The 14,883-nt window shown below is 33.8% G+C and overlaps 1 protein-coding gene across 4 annotated transcripts in view; it reads right to left on the bottom strand.

Annotated features, from left to right (window-relative positions):
• RTTN (rotatin) overlaps window positions 1-14,883 on the bottom strand; it is a 78,379-nt gene that overhangs the window by 44,180 nt on the left and 19,316 nt on the right. For all 4 annotated transcript variants that reach the window (XM_015619250.2, XM_015619252.2, XM_015619251.2 and 1 more), the window contains 13 exons: window positions 14,612-14,738; window positions 13,454-13,579; window positions 11,310-11,426; window positions 9,389-9,528; window positions 9,000-9,171; window positions 7,982-8,081; window positions 6,575-6,663; window positions 4,381-4,498; window positions 4,023-4,119; window positions 3,185-3,253; window positions 2,667-2,855; window positions 1,745-1,984; window positions 205-349 (listed from right to left, as the gene is read on the bottom strand). In XM_015619250.2, coding sequence (XP_015474736.1) covers window positions 205-349; window positions 1,745-1,984; window positions 2,667-2,855; window positions 3,185-3,253; window positions 4,023-4,119; window positions 4,381-4,498; window positions 6,575-6,663; window positions 7,982-8,081; window positions 9,000-9,171; window positions 9,389-9,528; window positions 11,310-11,426; window positions 13,454-13,579; window positions 14,612-14,738 — 1,729 coding nt within the window. The remainder of the gene's footprint in view (window positions 1-204; window positions 350-1,744; window positions 1,985-2,666; window positions 2,856-3,184; window positions 3,254-4,022; window positions 4,120-4,380; window positions 4,499-6,574; window positions 6,664-7,981; window positions 8,082-8,999; window positions 9,172-9,388; window positions 9,529-11,309; window positions 11,427-13,453; window positions 13,580-14,611; window positions 14,739-14,883) is intronic.

The raw sequence follows: 14,883 nt of genomic DNA, 5'->3' as shown, positions 1-14,883 counted from the left end.
GTGCACACAGACTGTATTTAACATAGTAAGAGAGTAGAACCCTTTGTAAGACAATGGATGCTCTTGCATGTTACATTGGTATACATTTGCAACTATGTAGCTAAGCACACCCTCATGCAGCTCTGCAGGTCTGCACACGCGTGTGCAATTGCAGTTATATGGTCAATCAAATCATGTAAGTGTGTGCAACAGCCCCATTCTTACATTTTTAAGCAGTGATTTCAAGATCCACTTTAGATGGTCAGACTCCAGATTTGATTTCTGCTCTCTAAGCAATTTGTTTAAAAATCTTAGGACATCTACCAAAAGCTTTTCATCCTCCACAGAAGCTGGAAGCACTTGTAAAAACCTGCAATACAAATAAGAACTTTCATACTTGTAACACTTAAAAAGAGCATTTAAAATCTCAGGCTAATAGGACTGGAATCACCTGAAAATATATAATTATATGGAGCAAATATGTATATTACACTTATTCACATATGGAAAATACAGCATTTAGCTAATTTAATATACTTATAATAGCACACAATATATAATACCCTGTTAACATTGCTATTGTTATTATTATGAAAAATAGTTATGTATATTTAAAATATATTTGCATATGGTAAACATGGAATTCTCTTCAGTAAAATGTAGAGAAAGCTGAGCAGGGTCACAGACAGGAAATAAAAGTTAATTACTTATTAAATATTAGCATTTGATAATAATAGAAAAGCTTATCTATGCATTTCAAATAGCTCTTTTTTTAAATCTATAATTTTAAATATTTGATTGTTTTGTGTATGTAAGTTGCAAGATCACATAACCTTTGAGATTAGAAGGGATTTTCAGGGGTCACCTGGTCATGCCACCCTGCTTATTAAGGGACACGTGCAGCTGGTTGCTCAGGACTATGTCCAGGAAGCTTCTGAGTAACTCCAAGGCTAGAGATGCTACAGCCTCTCTGGGCAATCTGCGTCTGTCTTTGGTCACCTTCACAGCAGAAGTGTTTCCTGACATTCACAGGGATCCTCTTGTGTTTGAGTGGCCATTGCTTCTCTGACTGGCCCCACTAGAAAGGGCCTGGCCCCACCTCCTCTTCTAGTACTCGTACACATGGATAAGATCTGCACCGTGAGTCTTCTTTCCTCCACATTTATCAGTCCCAGGTCTCTCATCCTTTACTCAAAGGAAAGTTATTCCAGTCTTTCATCACCTTTGTGGTGCTCCAATAGAAGCACCACATTCTCTCCAGTATTGGTGCCCCATATGATTCTCTCTTATACTGTCAAATCCAAAACTGGACCCTGAGCTCCAGACCAGTGCTGCATGGTAGGGAAGAATCACCTACCTCAACTTGCTGCCAACACTCCTCCCAAAGCAGCCCAGTATAACATTTGCCTTTTTTACTGCAAGGACAATCTGCTGATTCATTTTCACCTTTGTGTCCCACCAGGACCCTCAGGTCCTTTTCTGAAAAGTTGCATTCCAGCTTGATTCACCCCAGAGGCATGGACTTGCTCCTCCCCAGGTGCAGGACTCTGCACTTCCCCTTGTTGAACTGCCTAAGGTTCCTGTCAGCCCAGATATATAGATATACAGATACATAGATATATGTGTGTATAAATAGATGTGTATATATGTATCAGAATCAGAGATGCATTGACAATCATTTCCCTAAATTTAAAATAGGAAAAGTAGAAATGTTACCATGTTAGTATAATAATCTTTAATGGATTCCTGTAGTCAGTATGCTTACCTGTTCATTGCTTTCTGCCAAACAAAGCTTTTCAAAGTGGTTCCACAAGGCCCAGAACCGCATTTTAATGCAAGTCTGTCATTCAGGACATAGAAGCTAAGCCTAATGAGAGCAGTTCTAACATCCCTGTGGGATGCTGCCTGAACGATCAAACTAAGACAGTCCTGCAGTCCATAGTTTGTGTGAGTTATTTTTAATATAAGAATGTCTTCTGAGGAAAGTTTTAGAGAGTCCAAAAATCTGAAAAGGCATAGAGAAAAATTAACAGTCAGTATCTTTACAAACTGTTTCAGAGAGTGTCGACTTCTTCCCCTTCCTGCTTTATTGAGAAGATAAAACAGAAATTGCCTTAAACATTATTTTTCTTAGGCAATTCTCCCTTCACTAACCCTTCAAAAAAACCAAACCAAATAAAAAACCTAAAAACCAAAAACAACAACAACACATGTAAATCATGAGGTGTTTTGAGTTCATTGGCAAAATGTTACCTAAATACTTAGCATTACCATTAAGAAGAATATTTATTTGAAATTTAAACCTTCAAGCAAACCAAGTAAAACTCATGCAACTTTATAGCTGGGGTCTACATGAGGAAAAAAGAATCAGTTCCCTACGAAACCACAATGACTATAAAGAAAAACAGCCACTGAGCCCATTTAAATTTGTTTGGGATTAGCCCAACCATCAATAAAAGTTAGATCAAGCTCTAGATTTCATGTATAAATGCAATTTAGGTAAAACATGAGCTGTGACAACATACCTTCATCCTTTTGGGATGTGATCCTTTATATTTAAATAACAGCATTCTCAAATAAGTAACAGTTTGAACTGCTGTTTGAAGTTGAAAACCTATTTAAACTTCAGGAAACACTAATTAAATTGAGATATATTGTGACTTAAAATGAAAGAAAAAATAGCTCACGTTTCTGCTTCCTTCTCATAATCTATCAGCTGCAGTAGGTTTTCAATCCCATGGTACCATGACAGATTCCAAGCTGTCTTAAGCATATCTGACACGGGTTTCATAGCCAAGTACTCAGAAGACAACGGCACCACAACAGTATTAGGGCTAACTACATGATGAGCAGTGATCCTGACTGGGAGATGATACCTAAAAATACACAAATAACAATAACAGTTTTTAAAAGTGATTGGTGAGAGTTTTTTTGTTTGCTCATTTTTAAATTAAATGCTCTATTACAACCAGGTTGTAAATTTGCAAATAAAGCTTTTGAAACTCTTTTACAGAGAACAAAGACATGGAGAAAAAACTACCTATTTAAAAATACTCATTTCATCATCATAAAAATGCTTTGATCAAGGTTTTCCCTTCATTCTGCCAGTTCCATACTTCAGGAAGGACAGCAAATGGAGATCAGCAGTTAACTGTAAAACAATCAAAACCAATGAACCAAGCAACCAGTCAGCATCCACACGTACCTTCTAACAACAGCAACAGGTAAACTGAAGGCAGGTACTTCAGTACTATTACTGGTTATGCAATCAGCCCTGCAAAAGATTAAGTCATAGTTATTTTGCTCTATTTTAAGATTTGATTTTCTCCTAATGCTACACATGTTATTTCCTTATTATTTGGCTATAGATGTATTTCTCCCATTAGCTAGGTCTTCAATAACCCATTGATGAATAATTTGTATTAATAAACAATGTGTCTTCATGATTATGCAATATTAAGATATTTCTTAAATCACACATATGGAATACTTATTGCAGATGCACTGTACATTAAAAACCCTTGTATACTTGTTTCCTGTTTTTCTATTAAAGAAAAACCACACATTATAAGTATTTTCAGTATATTTAATGTGTGTGAATTCTAAAAGCATACTTTTTCATGCATATGCAGCTTTTAAGTAATGAAATACCATAAACTGAGTTGTGCTGCTTTAAAGACACCTGCTACACTTAAAAGCCAAAGTAAATAGAAGAATTCTATTTAAGTTAAAAAAACGTGTCTACAGCTAGCTATTTGATTTGTGTAGTTTCTACTCATTGAAAAAATGGATTACAGACCAATCAAGGTTTTTTGAAAAATAAACTTAAAATTAACACTAAGGTACTCATAGTGCAAAAATATGCCATGTAGGCCTCCAGAGCATGTAACCCAATTATCAAAACAATAAGGACTAGAAATATGCAATTTTGGATGTATAAACGTTTGGGGTATAACTTTTCTGGAGATATACAAAGATTTATTTCTATTAAAATCTTAAGATTTGTCTAGAGAATATGCTATTAAATAAGTGGATTTTCATACCATGTTTCTGTTCTTGCTACTTCATCAAACAACAGAAGACAAAGCAATACTGTAGTTTCAGTTAAAACAGCACGATCACTTTGGAGTATCAAGGAAACTGAATAAAATAAAGATATTTAAAAATGTGTTAGGAAACAACTGTTACCTAATAATACATAGAAGGACACTAGATAAAAGCAACTGCTTCCCACAGTTTCCCACCATCTTCAACACATGCTACAACACAGGAAAACTAGCACACAGTGATTTGTATCTTAAAAATCAGAATCTGATATCATGAACTGATCCAAAGTTCTTAAGAAGACACTTGGTTAAACATCTTTTGACAGGAGCACTATAGTGGAAATACAGTTCTCACCTCTGAATAGCAAAAGCAGTAAAGAAGGTTGCTGTGCTAGGGACAGGCGAACACTTGGGTCAGCACATGCAATTTTGCGTAGGAGTGTCAGACATGGTACCACTATGGACTCCATAAGCTGCAGGAACAGAAAAAAAGATTAAATAAAGATAACTATCAGTATAATTCAGTATGATAAACTCAACACAGACTGTCACACTTTTAAGCAATATATTTCATCATTTGTAAAAGATGGCTTCCTTAAACAAGCACCTTTCAGCCAGACAACAACGGCACATTCATGAAAAAGTATTTATTTACTTTTTGATTAATTTTATTATTAATTGATGGTAATTGTATTTGTCTCTTCTTTCATAACAGAATTATAACATTTGCTTTCATATTATATGGTAAGGATATATGTGAGCTGAAGGATTTTAAAAAAACACCAAGTATTTATAATCACATAAGTTTATTCATTTTTAAAAATTAATAAGCTATTAATAGTCTATTATATCACATTATTTTTCTGAGTCCCAGCCTGTCAGATCATGAGAATGGAAAGCAATTTGCTAAAAGTTAAAGTATCAGTGAATGGCCCAATATACAACCAAAGTCAAAGCTCCTAAGAAGCGAGTATTTCTTTCACAGTATCATTACTTTGCCTATGAGTTTCTGCCTTTAAAATCTGTAAAATTTGTAAACAGCATCAGCAAATACATTTTAGTTTCATACAAAAGCCCTACTTATTTAGTATGGAATCTTTTGCACAGTCATATACAAAGCCTTATTTCAATGTTGATTTTTTATTTCCTACTACTTCTTTTATTTTCTTTTCTCAGTAGCCATTTTTCTAAGAACATTTAAGATTTTTTGTTCATTTTTCTTTGCTACTGATTTTATGATGAAATAAAAAAAGTCATTCAAGGGAAGAACTGAGAATCTGGACTAGATTCCCTCAGGATAGTGTCCTTATGTCACAGTCCCTAGAGAGTTGCTGCCTGAGCCCTCCCAAGATTAGGCTAAACTTTATAAAGGGCTCAAAATATTATTTTAAAGTTCATCCTAGACTCTTACTTGACTATGAAGGATCTGCTTAGGCAATTTATTCTTCATGCTTGTCCTTCTGTATTATTGAGCAATATCTACTCACTACCCAAACCAAACAGCTGCATTAATTTCTCTCTAAAGAAGGTAAGATACTATAAAACTGACATTAAAAAAAAACAAACCACATTTAAAAGCCTGAGGAACCTAATATTTCAATTTCTTCAGCTGTATTAGAACAGTTTATTGAAGTACTTCTATACAAGCAATCATAAACTGAACAAGACATTCTTTAATGCTACAGAGATAAAATAATCTTAGATACTGATAATCTGAGGAAAAAACTTCCATTACTGAAGAAGAATGTAATTTTTACTAGTTTGACAGAAAAAAGGAATTCTACTAAGTATAAAGCAGTACTTTTCTCTTGCACACTTTTGGGAAAAAAGTAATTACTAAATAAAAATTCTCATTATTTCTTAAATTTACTCAAGGTTTGGACAGGTGGAATGCAGTAACAATACTATGCAAAAAAGCCAAAAAAACTTTAGCCACTGCATTGAGCACCTTGTAGCCTAAACATGCTTGCATGAAATTATTTCAAATAATTAATTCCAAAAAAAATCAAGCATCAGATTACCCATATTACAAAAATTAAAAGCTCCATCATTTACAACTAGAGACCCTCCCTGGTAAAGTGATCTTCTATTGGTGAGAAAATTCTTTATACCTGAAATTCAATCTGACACATTTACAATAACATATCATACAATTACACCTCATTTTCAGTTATAATTTGCTTCATAATTTAAATTTAGGGACTATTATACATAACACATTCTTTTTAAGGATGTTAAAATGGTTTTTGTTCTCTACTGAGAAGCATTCAGGGGAGTTTTGGTACATTACAGAACCTCACTATCCACAATTCTCTGGCTAACTCTTCTCATAGGTAGGCAAACCAGTCTTCTCCCATTAAGAGCATCTCAGCATTATCAAAACTAGACCAAATACACATTTCAACTATAACTGTTACATAAACACTTGCTCAGTGTTCACAATTCAGTGCAGCATTAATGCATAAAGACCAGTGTGGCAAGTTCAGAAAAAAGCAACACTGTCATGCTGTGTGCAATGCTTGCAGAAGAACATCTAACAACACTTTTACCTTGCCATCCACATGTACACACTCATTAAGGTAAGCCAGTATCTTTTCTATCCCACCCAACTTTTTCACAATGCCATGCATTTTGGTATCTGTAAGAAAAGCAAAAGATAGTAAGACCAACTGGTTCTGCACAAATTTAATATTAAACCTTTTCTAAGATTACAAACTCTTGCTGTCTAGAATAAGCTTCTAATATTGCCAATCAATCAGCAGTACAGATCTCTAGCAAGGCAAGCCACCTCAAAGTATTTTTATCTGACTATAGTAGCCTTTTGAACACCAGATTCTTAAATACATTACACAAATTCCCACAAGAATTTTACATTGTAGAATTACAGTAATCCCAGTGCAATTTTACTCAAACAAGGAGGTCACTTCTAATATTTTTAAATATTTTAAGTTTAATATGAGTAATAAAGTAGCACAATGGAACTGATAAAGGAACCTAGTATCCTCAGCCTAATCAAACAGAAACCATGGGAGAGACAGACACAGATAACTACTCCCTGGGGTAGAAGTGAGCAAGAGAGATGTTAGGGAACTTTGTAATGATTACCAGGTAACTGATGGCATGAAGAATGTGTAACCAATGGGAAATTGTTGCCAAAAAGAGAGAGCCCTATATAAGTGCCACACAAGTAAAACCCTATATACCCTATTGAGCCTTGTATGCTCAATAAAATTGGCTTCTGACCTCGACTCTGATGTCCCCATCTCTCAATTGCTGATAGCTTGAATATACAATTGAAAATGGTATTTACTTAATCACCATGAGTATATCTTCCACTGATATCACCCTTTAGAGTATCTGGTTTACGTATATTCAACAACATAAACAACAAAAAAGTATGTAATTTGAATTGGTTGGGTTGATTTGTTTGTTTTTAAATAATTAAAAAGTGATCCTTCATATGTAATTTGTCCTGATAAAAATGCATTTTTTTCCTTTACAATGTCATCCTATGTTTTGTTTTAATTTTGAAACATCTGAAAACTTTTGCAGTCATAACTAAATGTATCTTGAGACAAAGTAGATACACTTCCTCATTTTTGTGGTAATTTTTCTGATAGTATTTTTAATATTATCTAAGATTTTACCTTCCCGTGGCAAAGAACTTATGTTCTCTCATTAGAATTCAAATTCCTTGAAGAAACATTACTGAATCAGAGTTTAAATATATAGAGGAAAAACATCAGGGTTTGAAACTCTACAGTTATGCCCTAAGTGAAATAATGCTCTTTCTTAGCTGGCTGACTTGAACAGTAATTCGATTGCTTCTGCTTATACCAAAATTCATAAAATAAAAATTACAAAGGGCACCCTTAGCACAAGCATACAGACAACCAGCAAAACTTCAAGCTCACAAATGACCAACATATGAATACAAATTTTCTGAAGAATTTTACCTTCTAAAATGACAACCAGCTGCTCAGCTGCAGACTTCCGTAAAACTAGGTCAACAGCATCAGAAGTCAAGATATCGTACAGCTTTTCAACTGTTTCTTCCTAGAAGTAAAACAATATTATATTTGCATCCAGTATGCTATCATGGAATAAGGTAATCAGTCAAATTTCCTAATAGGTAGTAGAAAGCAAAAATATCTTAATTCCTTATTAGAGTGTATGTGATTAGAGCCCACACAGATATGAGAGGAATGGATAAGGTTATAATCTTTTTGCAACAAATGTCTAATAATGTCTGTGGAATATGAAAACTAAACAGCTTCTTGTGCATCACAGCTGCAGAATTCTAATAGTACCTAATTTATGTAGGACTACAGAAATCTTAACACTACACCAAAATGCTAAAACACGCTTTAAGTCTGTAAAGGGGTCTTATTTTTAATAGCAATAGGGTCAAGCATCTAAGAATTTGCTTATCATATTGTTAATCTGAAAGTATTGAGGGGGAGGAAGAAAGGAGAATGGAGAGGGGAGATGAGAAAACAGAAATAAAAAAAAAAAAAGAAATGTATTCCCTGGAGTCATACACTCATGATTTGCTTTACACTTTGCAACAGCAGCAATATTAAGCAAACACAAGTTTAAGTCTGCAATCCATTTTAAAGCATTTCATATTAAAAATTATTTGTGCCTGATTTAGTAAAAATTGCTTTAGTGGGGAAAAATATGAGAAAAAAATCAGACTCTATCCACGCAGAATGAAATTGTTATGAACAGAACAGGCCTGTGTTCTCTGCACTTAAATCTTTTCTGCAGAGAAGAAAAAAAAGGGAGGATTTTTTCCTCAGTGTTGCAAATGGTAGTATAAGAACTACTGTTTCAGTGCACACAGAAAGAATATATCAACAGATGTCTTTTTATGAAGCAAGTCAATTTGTATGAAATACTGCAACCTTCTGAAAATGGAAACTTCAGAGACTGGACAGGTAGAAGAGCAAAATTTAGACAGAGTTTACTAACCTTAATTATTGAGTTCATTTTATCATCCAGTTTTAGCTCCATAGCTCCTTCTATAAGAAATAAGTTTGAAATGCTGGACAGGACATTGCCATCCAGACATGGACGTTTCAAGTTTGCCCCTTCTTCATTCAGAAGATGGAATGCTAAATGTTTAGCTGCTACAGAACGAACCCTAAAGGAACAAATATTTAAAATAAATATATAAAGCCCTCACACTGGAAAATTGTAGCTGTATAGTTAAAAATTAATTAGTTTAAAATATGGGGTGGAATTTTGACACTCAGTATTGATTAATCAACCTTTCAAATCAAGACACAGCATAATATTTAGGAAAAGACATGGCTGTCATCAACATGAGATGTGCTGAAATGATGCAGAGCATTACTTACAGCTGCTTTTTTGAGAAGAGAAGGCGCAGAGCAGCCTGTAGTCTGGGAGTTCTCAGGAGAATGCCCTCTCCTTTGTCAGAGGTTGTTTCACTCAAAGAGAGAATGCATTTACCTAAAGTATCTTTTGTGTCAGCATAACCCTTAGAGAAACAAACAAAAACCAAAAATTTCCAAAATTATAAAAATCTGCTTACTAATTTAGCAAATCAGAAAAGGTAATTAATCCCCTTTTTAAGGGTTAAGGGAGAGTGCAGAAGGAGCAGCATAAAAGACCCAAAAAACAACACAGTTATTTTTAAGAAAACATTCAGAGTCTGCAAATTAATATTCCTCTGTGAAAATAATTTGAAAAATTAATAAATGATCCTATATCCAAATAAAAGTAAAGATTTCTTCACAGGACCCAGAGGTACTTTGACACAAAGCTTCACCCTTCAGTCTCTTAATATGATGCTGCTCTGTTAGGCCAGTTTCCGTTTCAATAAATTAAATTTAGTACCTACAAGAAAATTATTTTAAAACATTAAATTCTACCTACATTCAGGTCTTCATCAAAGTGTTTTAGCACACAGACAAAAGGGAATCAGTTATGTCAAGTAATGATACTGCAAGCATTTTAAAAGTGGAACAAAATACAATCTTTTTCCATGCATCAGGTAAACACAGACCTCTGGTATACCCTACTTTGGTATCAACTGTACAAAGCCACTACAGGATACAGAATGGAGGGAAATTCTACTCATAAAAATTTCTCACATGTTTAGCCTACAGCCTGTATTAAATCCCCAACTATTTAATCTCAAAGGTCAATCACATGTAAGATATATATGCAGGTAACACAAAAAAGCTCTAATGACTGGTTGAGAAAGCTCTGAAATAACCCTTCTCCCACCTCTTTCAAGTTCTCAGTGTATTTTCTCTACATATTTTTATGTCTGAGCTCATCTTATTTGCAATTTCTCCCCATTTTTGCCTTGATTTTTGTGCAGTTTGCATACTGAGTAAAGTTATATAAGCTGCCTTTTGGCCCTTTCAACTTATGGCAATACTGAGGTGAAGGCAATTAATGAACATATAGCAGGGAAACAAGTAAGTTGGTATAATTAATAGGAGTGATATTTTTTGGAGAAAATTAAGACCAAATGTATACTTGAATTTCTTAGCTAAGAGAGAAACAAGGCAAAAAAACAGATAGCAGGCAAATGCAGCAAAATATCCAATCTAGAAGACCACAGGCAGACCACAAAAAGGAAATTTTAAGTACTAGTGAAAAAACTGTAAAGAACCCAGATGGAGCAATTAGGCTGAAAATCTGACTGAGGAAGACAAAAGTTCCATTTAGATCAAGATGAGAGTAAAAATAATGAAAATTATACTTGTACATTGTTGGAAACATGAAGACTAAGGCTTAAGGGATACTTCTATAATATTAGAAACAAATCCACCAAAAAGCAAGTATCTAAATATACTAAAAATATAGTTTATGCTGACTGCTATTTTTCAAGTGTGCATTTGATCAGAAAACTATTATCACAGAAGAACTACAGTTTTCAAATTTAAGACCTGGAGGACATTCTACTAATTATTAATGAATTTTAAAAATAACGAATGCTTTAATCTGTACTTGTATCATTCACCCATACCTACAAACCTTTTCAGCCCCAGTCAGTATTGGCTCATTTGTACTGCAACATTTCAAATTTCATGCACAAGTAATACCAAGCTAGAATCTGTCTACAAATTCAATGCACTAACTTTTACTGATAGTGGGACCCCTATAAAACATTTCTCCATTTGACATCTGATAGAAAAAGTCTGTAGGTATACTACCGTTAATCTATTTTCCATCTGCTACTTGTGTTATTTAACCTGATATACATGATTCCATATATCAAATTCAAATTAAAGCACTTAAAAGTACCTGTAAAACAGGAATGACAGGACAGAGTGCCTCAATAAACTTGCTCCAAGTCAATACTTCCATCATTAACCGTCCTTGCAACAGATGTATCAGGATGGCCTTGGCTATAGAGTTCACCTGCTCAACAACAAAAAAAACCAATCCACTCATGCAACCACTGATGTCTGTTTGTCAATGCTGTAATTGGAAATGTTATACAAAAACAAAATGTTGTTACTGCAGAATGCTTCATTTAAATTGTCAGTTAAACCAAATATTAAGTTGCTAGAAAAACCTCCAAGAGAAAACACACAAATAATTCTGGCTAAACAGCACTCAATCATTTTCTCCATAGATTTGTCTTTTCTGAAATAAAATAAATCATTACTTAAACTACTACACCTATTGGTCCCTCCATCTTGCAGGTAAAACAATTTCTGTTTCTTTTCTTTCCTGACCTTGACCTTCTGGGGCATTTTATTCCCAGTCTATGATACACTTTTGAAAATACAGGAAGGCAAGAGACTTAAAGCCTGTTAGGTGGACATTTCACTTTCCTGAGGCAAAGAGTCAAACTAAGAAAGCTACCAAATATTTCAAACTGTATCACAATTCATCTGAAGCTCTCTATCAAAACCAAAAAAGTTATGATACAGCATTTATACTGCATTAATGTATCCAATACATAATCTACATAATACACAATATTTGAGTATTTACAAACTAAAATTATTAGTGCCGTGGGAACATAGGAAAAAATCCCAGCTTATCAGAATTAACTCTTTCTTACATAGTGTAAAACCACCTGCCTTCCTCAGCTGAAACCCTGCATTTTATACCAGAGCTAAAAATCCTCTCACCCCAGGCAACAAGGACAGCCTTTAATAATATCACTCCAATCTATCTTTAGAAAAAGACAGTCCTTATAAAATCATATGGCCAATATCAAGCCTAACCTTGAAATATAAGGTTCTCAATTTTTTTTCTCATTGTCAGAAGCCTAAATGATTAAATAGATGCTATATAACAACTTAAGCAGCAGTTATATGGCAAGAAGCAAAATAAATTAAAAAAATATTGAATATGATGTTCATTATCTATTTTGTTAGATGCATAATAAAAATACATTATAAGGTAGAGAACAAAATATGACAAATTTGTAAATAGGCATTGATTTTTTAAATTCAGCATCAATTGAAATCTATTTCTTTTGCTTGACCAATCACTAATAGAAAAAACTGTGAGTCTTTTTTTTAATAACATATCCAATGGAGTAGACAAAATAAATTCTTTCCTTGCAAAAGATAAATTACATACAAAGCATAAACATATAGCACATTCTCAAAGATATTTTACTTCTCTCTTTAAAATGAAAACTTCTAAATAGAACTGTGCATAATATTAAATTTTAAAAAATCTCATTCTAGAAGGGAAGCAAAAAATATATAAATAACTTGTTAGTCAGTGTTCTGTATGAATGTATGGATGTTATAGATCAGTTATAAAGGAGCTTTTATGAAGAACATAAGTAACTTTATCTTCCTCTCACAACTCCCTACTTATCTCTGTAGTCTAGGAAATAGTGGACATATGTTAAGCAGTCATGCATATAAATGAACCCAGTGGAAATTTGGTCCTATTCTGTAATGTTATAAAGCACTTTTATAATACTCAGACAACTATATGTAAACACAGATGTTTGTGGTGGTGAAATATAATTTTATAGCAAAAATCTGCAGATTGAAAGTGTCTTTTTGTTCCTCAACCATTTCAAAGGTTACCCCACTTATAAAAAGATTTGAGACTTAAAAGTTCATGTTTCCCATAAATGTAAAGTACCATACATTTTCCTCATACACACATTTTACTAGGGCTGAATATATTGCAGGAAAAAGTAAAAAGCATATCTTATTTCATTTTTCATTGGTCTTTATTACAGTTAGTAGCATCCTACGCACATAATGTTATCTTGTCTCTGAATTCATTGTAAAAAAAAAATACTTCCATTTACTACAACCTTACTACTTGTACTACTTGCATAGCTTTTGTGTATGCAAGAAACCATTTTTAGTCAAACTCCAGGTAAGCATTACACCACTACGGAGAATATCAACACCTCCTCTGTGTGCACACCAACTTACAAACACAGCTGGTAAACACAGTACCTCATTCTTATCTTCCTGAAGGCCGAATGTACAGATTTCATATAACACTTTCGGGTGTAGAAGAAAATGTATTCCCTGGCAGATTGAAGGCACAGGCTTCGCAGCATTATGAATACCTAAACAGTCCTTCAGTAAAAATAAAGTTGGTTAGTTTAAAAATTCAAGACAGTCTCCACTACCACCTCTTGTTTTATAGACAGCCTGAAGTTGTCATGCAGTAAAAGACTTTCTCCACGCACTCTGGAAGACTAGTTCTGAAAGCTAAACATGACAGTCCTGGAAGAAACACAATCTGCTTGGACTAGTGATTGAGAACTCCTGTTACTACACAGGACTAAGAAATAGAAAATCATTTTGGTTTTATTTTGAATAATTGTGAGAATAAATTTGAAAACCTGTATATGTTGCTTGGCATTACAGTAAATAAGACAATGTTTGGCATTACATTAAAATAAGAAAAACCTAAAACAGGCTGGTAAAAATTTCACAAAAAGAGACAAGTGACATTCAGTGAAGATAGGATTTTTTTTCATAGAGACAGGCTCCAGCATATTTATACATTAGAGGATTGTGCTACAAGCACACTAGGTACAGATTATGTCCATTATAGAAAATAAAAGTTTCAATCAAGTATTATATCAAAATACAAAAAATATTTTTATTTTGTGAGCCAATATTACTGAATACCTAAAATGACCCAATAAATATGCTATCACCACTCCCAGCAAACACTACAGCTATACTTTTAAGAAGCTGATGCCCTTTATCCCTTGGCCTATCATTACAAAAAACTAAGGCAGTGACAAAACACCTATGTAAAAAAAAAAAGACACACACAATATGGCTCCAAAACAGGGAAAAAAACCCAAAGAAAACAAACAACAAACATTAGGAATACATAAAAGGATTTACATGGTCTTTATATATCATTTTTGAGTGCAGTACCTGAAGTCTAACCTAACCAAGTAGATGTAATACCAAGAATGTAACAGCAAACAGCAATCCCAGGCTGAATTTTCAACATGTAACACTAAAAAGAATTTGTATTACAAATTGTGCTGGTTTTGCACTGCTACACAAATGCTTCTAATGACAAAACTATATAGCATGCATTATTGAGTGCAACACCAAGAGTGTTAAGCAAGCATTAATTCAAACCTTAACCACTCCCAAACAGCAGCGATAGGCTTCAGCTTTTATATTCAACAAAGGATGAGACAACAGACGGAGAAGCAGCTTCTGACCCTCCACCTGAAGCAATGAGTTGGCCTCAGCAGACTTCCAACTGAAAATGGAAAACAGTTAATTAATTTATTTTACAGTACCTAACAATGCCTAGAAATTTTTTTTTGTTAAATTTCAGGACAATCTCTGAAAAATACTTCCTGCAATGGTATACATTCTGAAAAACAGTAAAAAGTTCAGAGATC

This window comes from Parus major, chromosome 2 (assembly GCF_001522545.3).
Source record: "Parus major isolate Abel chromosome 2, Parus_major1.1, whole genome shotgun sequence".
NCBI classification, from domain to species: domain Eukaryota; kingdom Metazoa; phylum Chordata; class Aves; order Passeriformes; family Paridae; genus Parus; species Parus major.
Note: the sequence above shows the minus strand (reverse complement) of the source record. Positions and strands in the feature narration are given on the sequence as shown.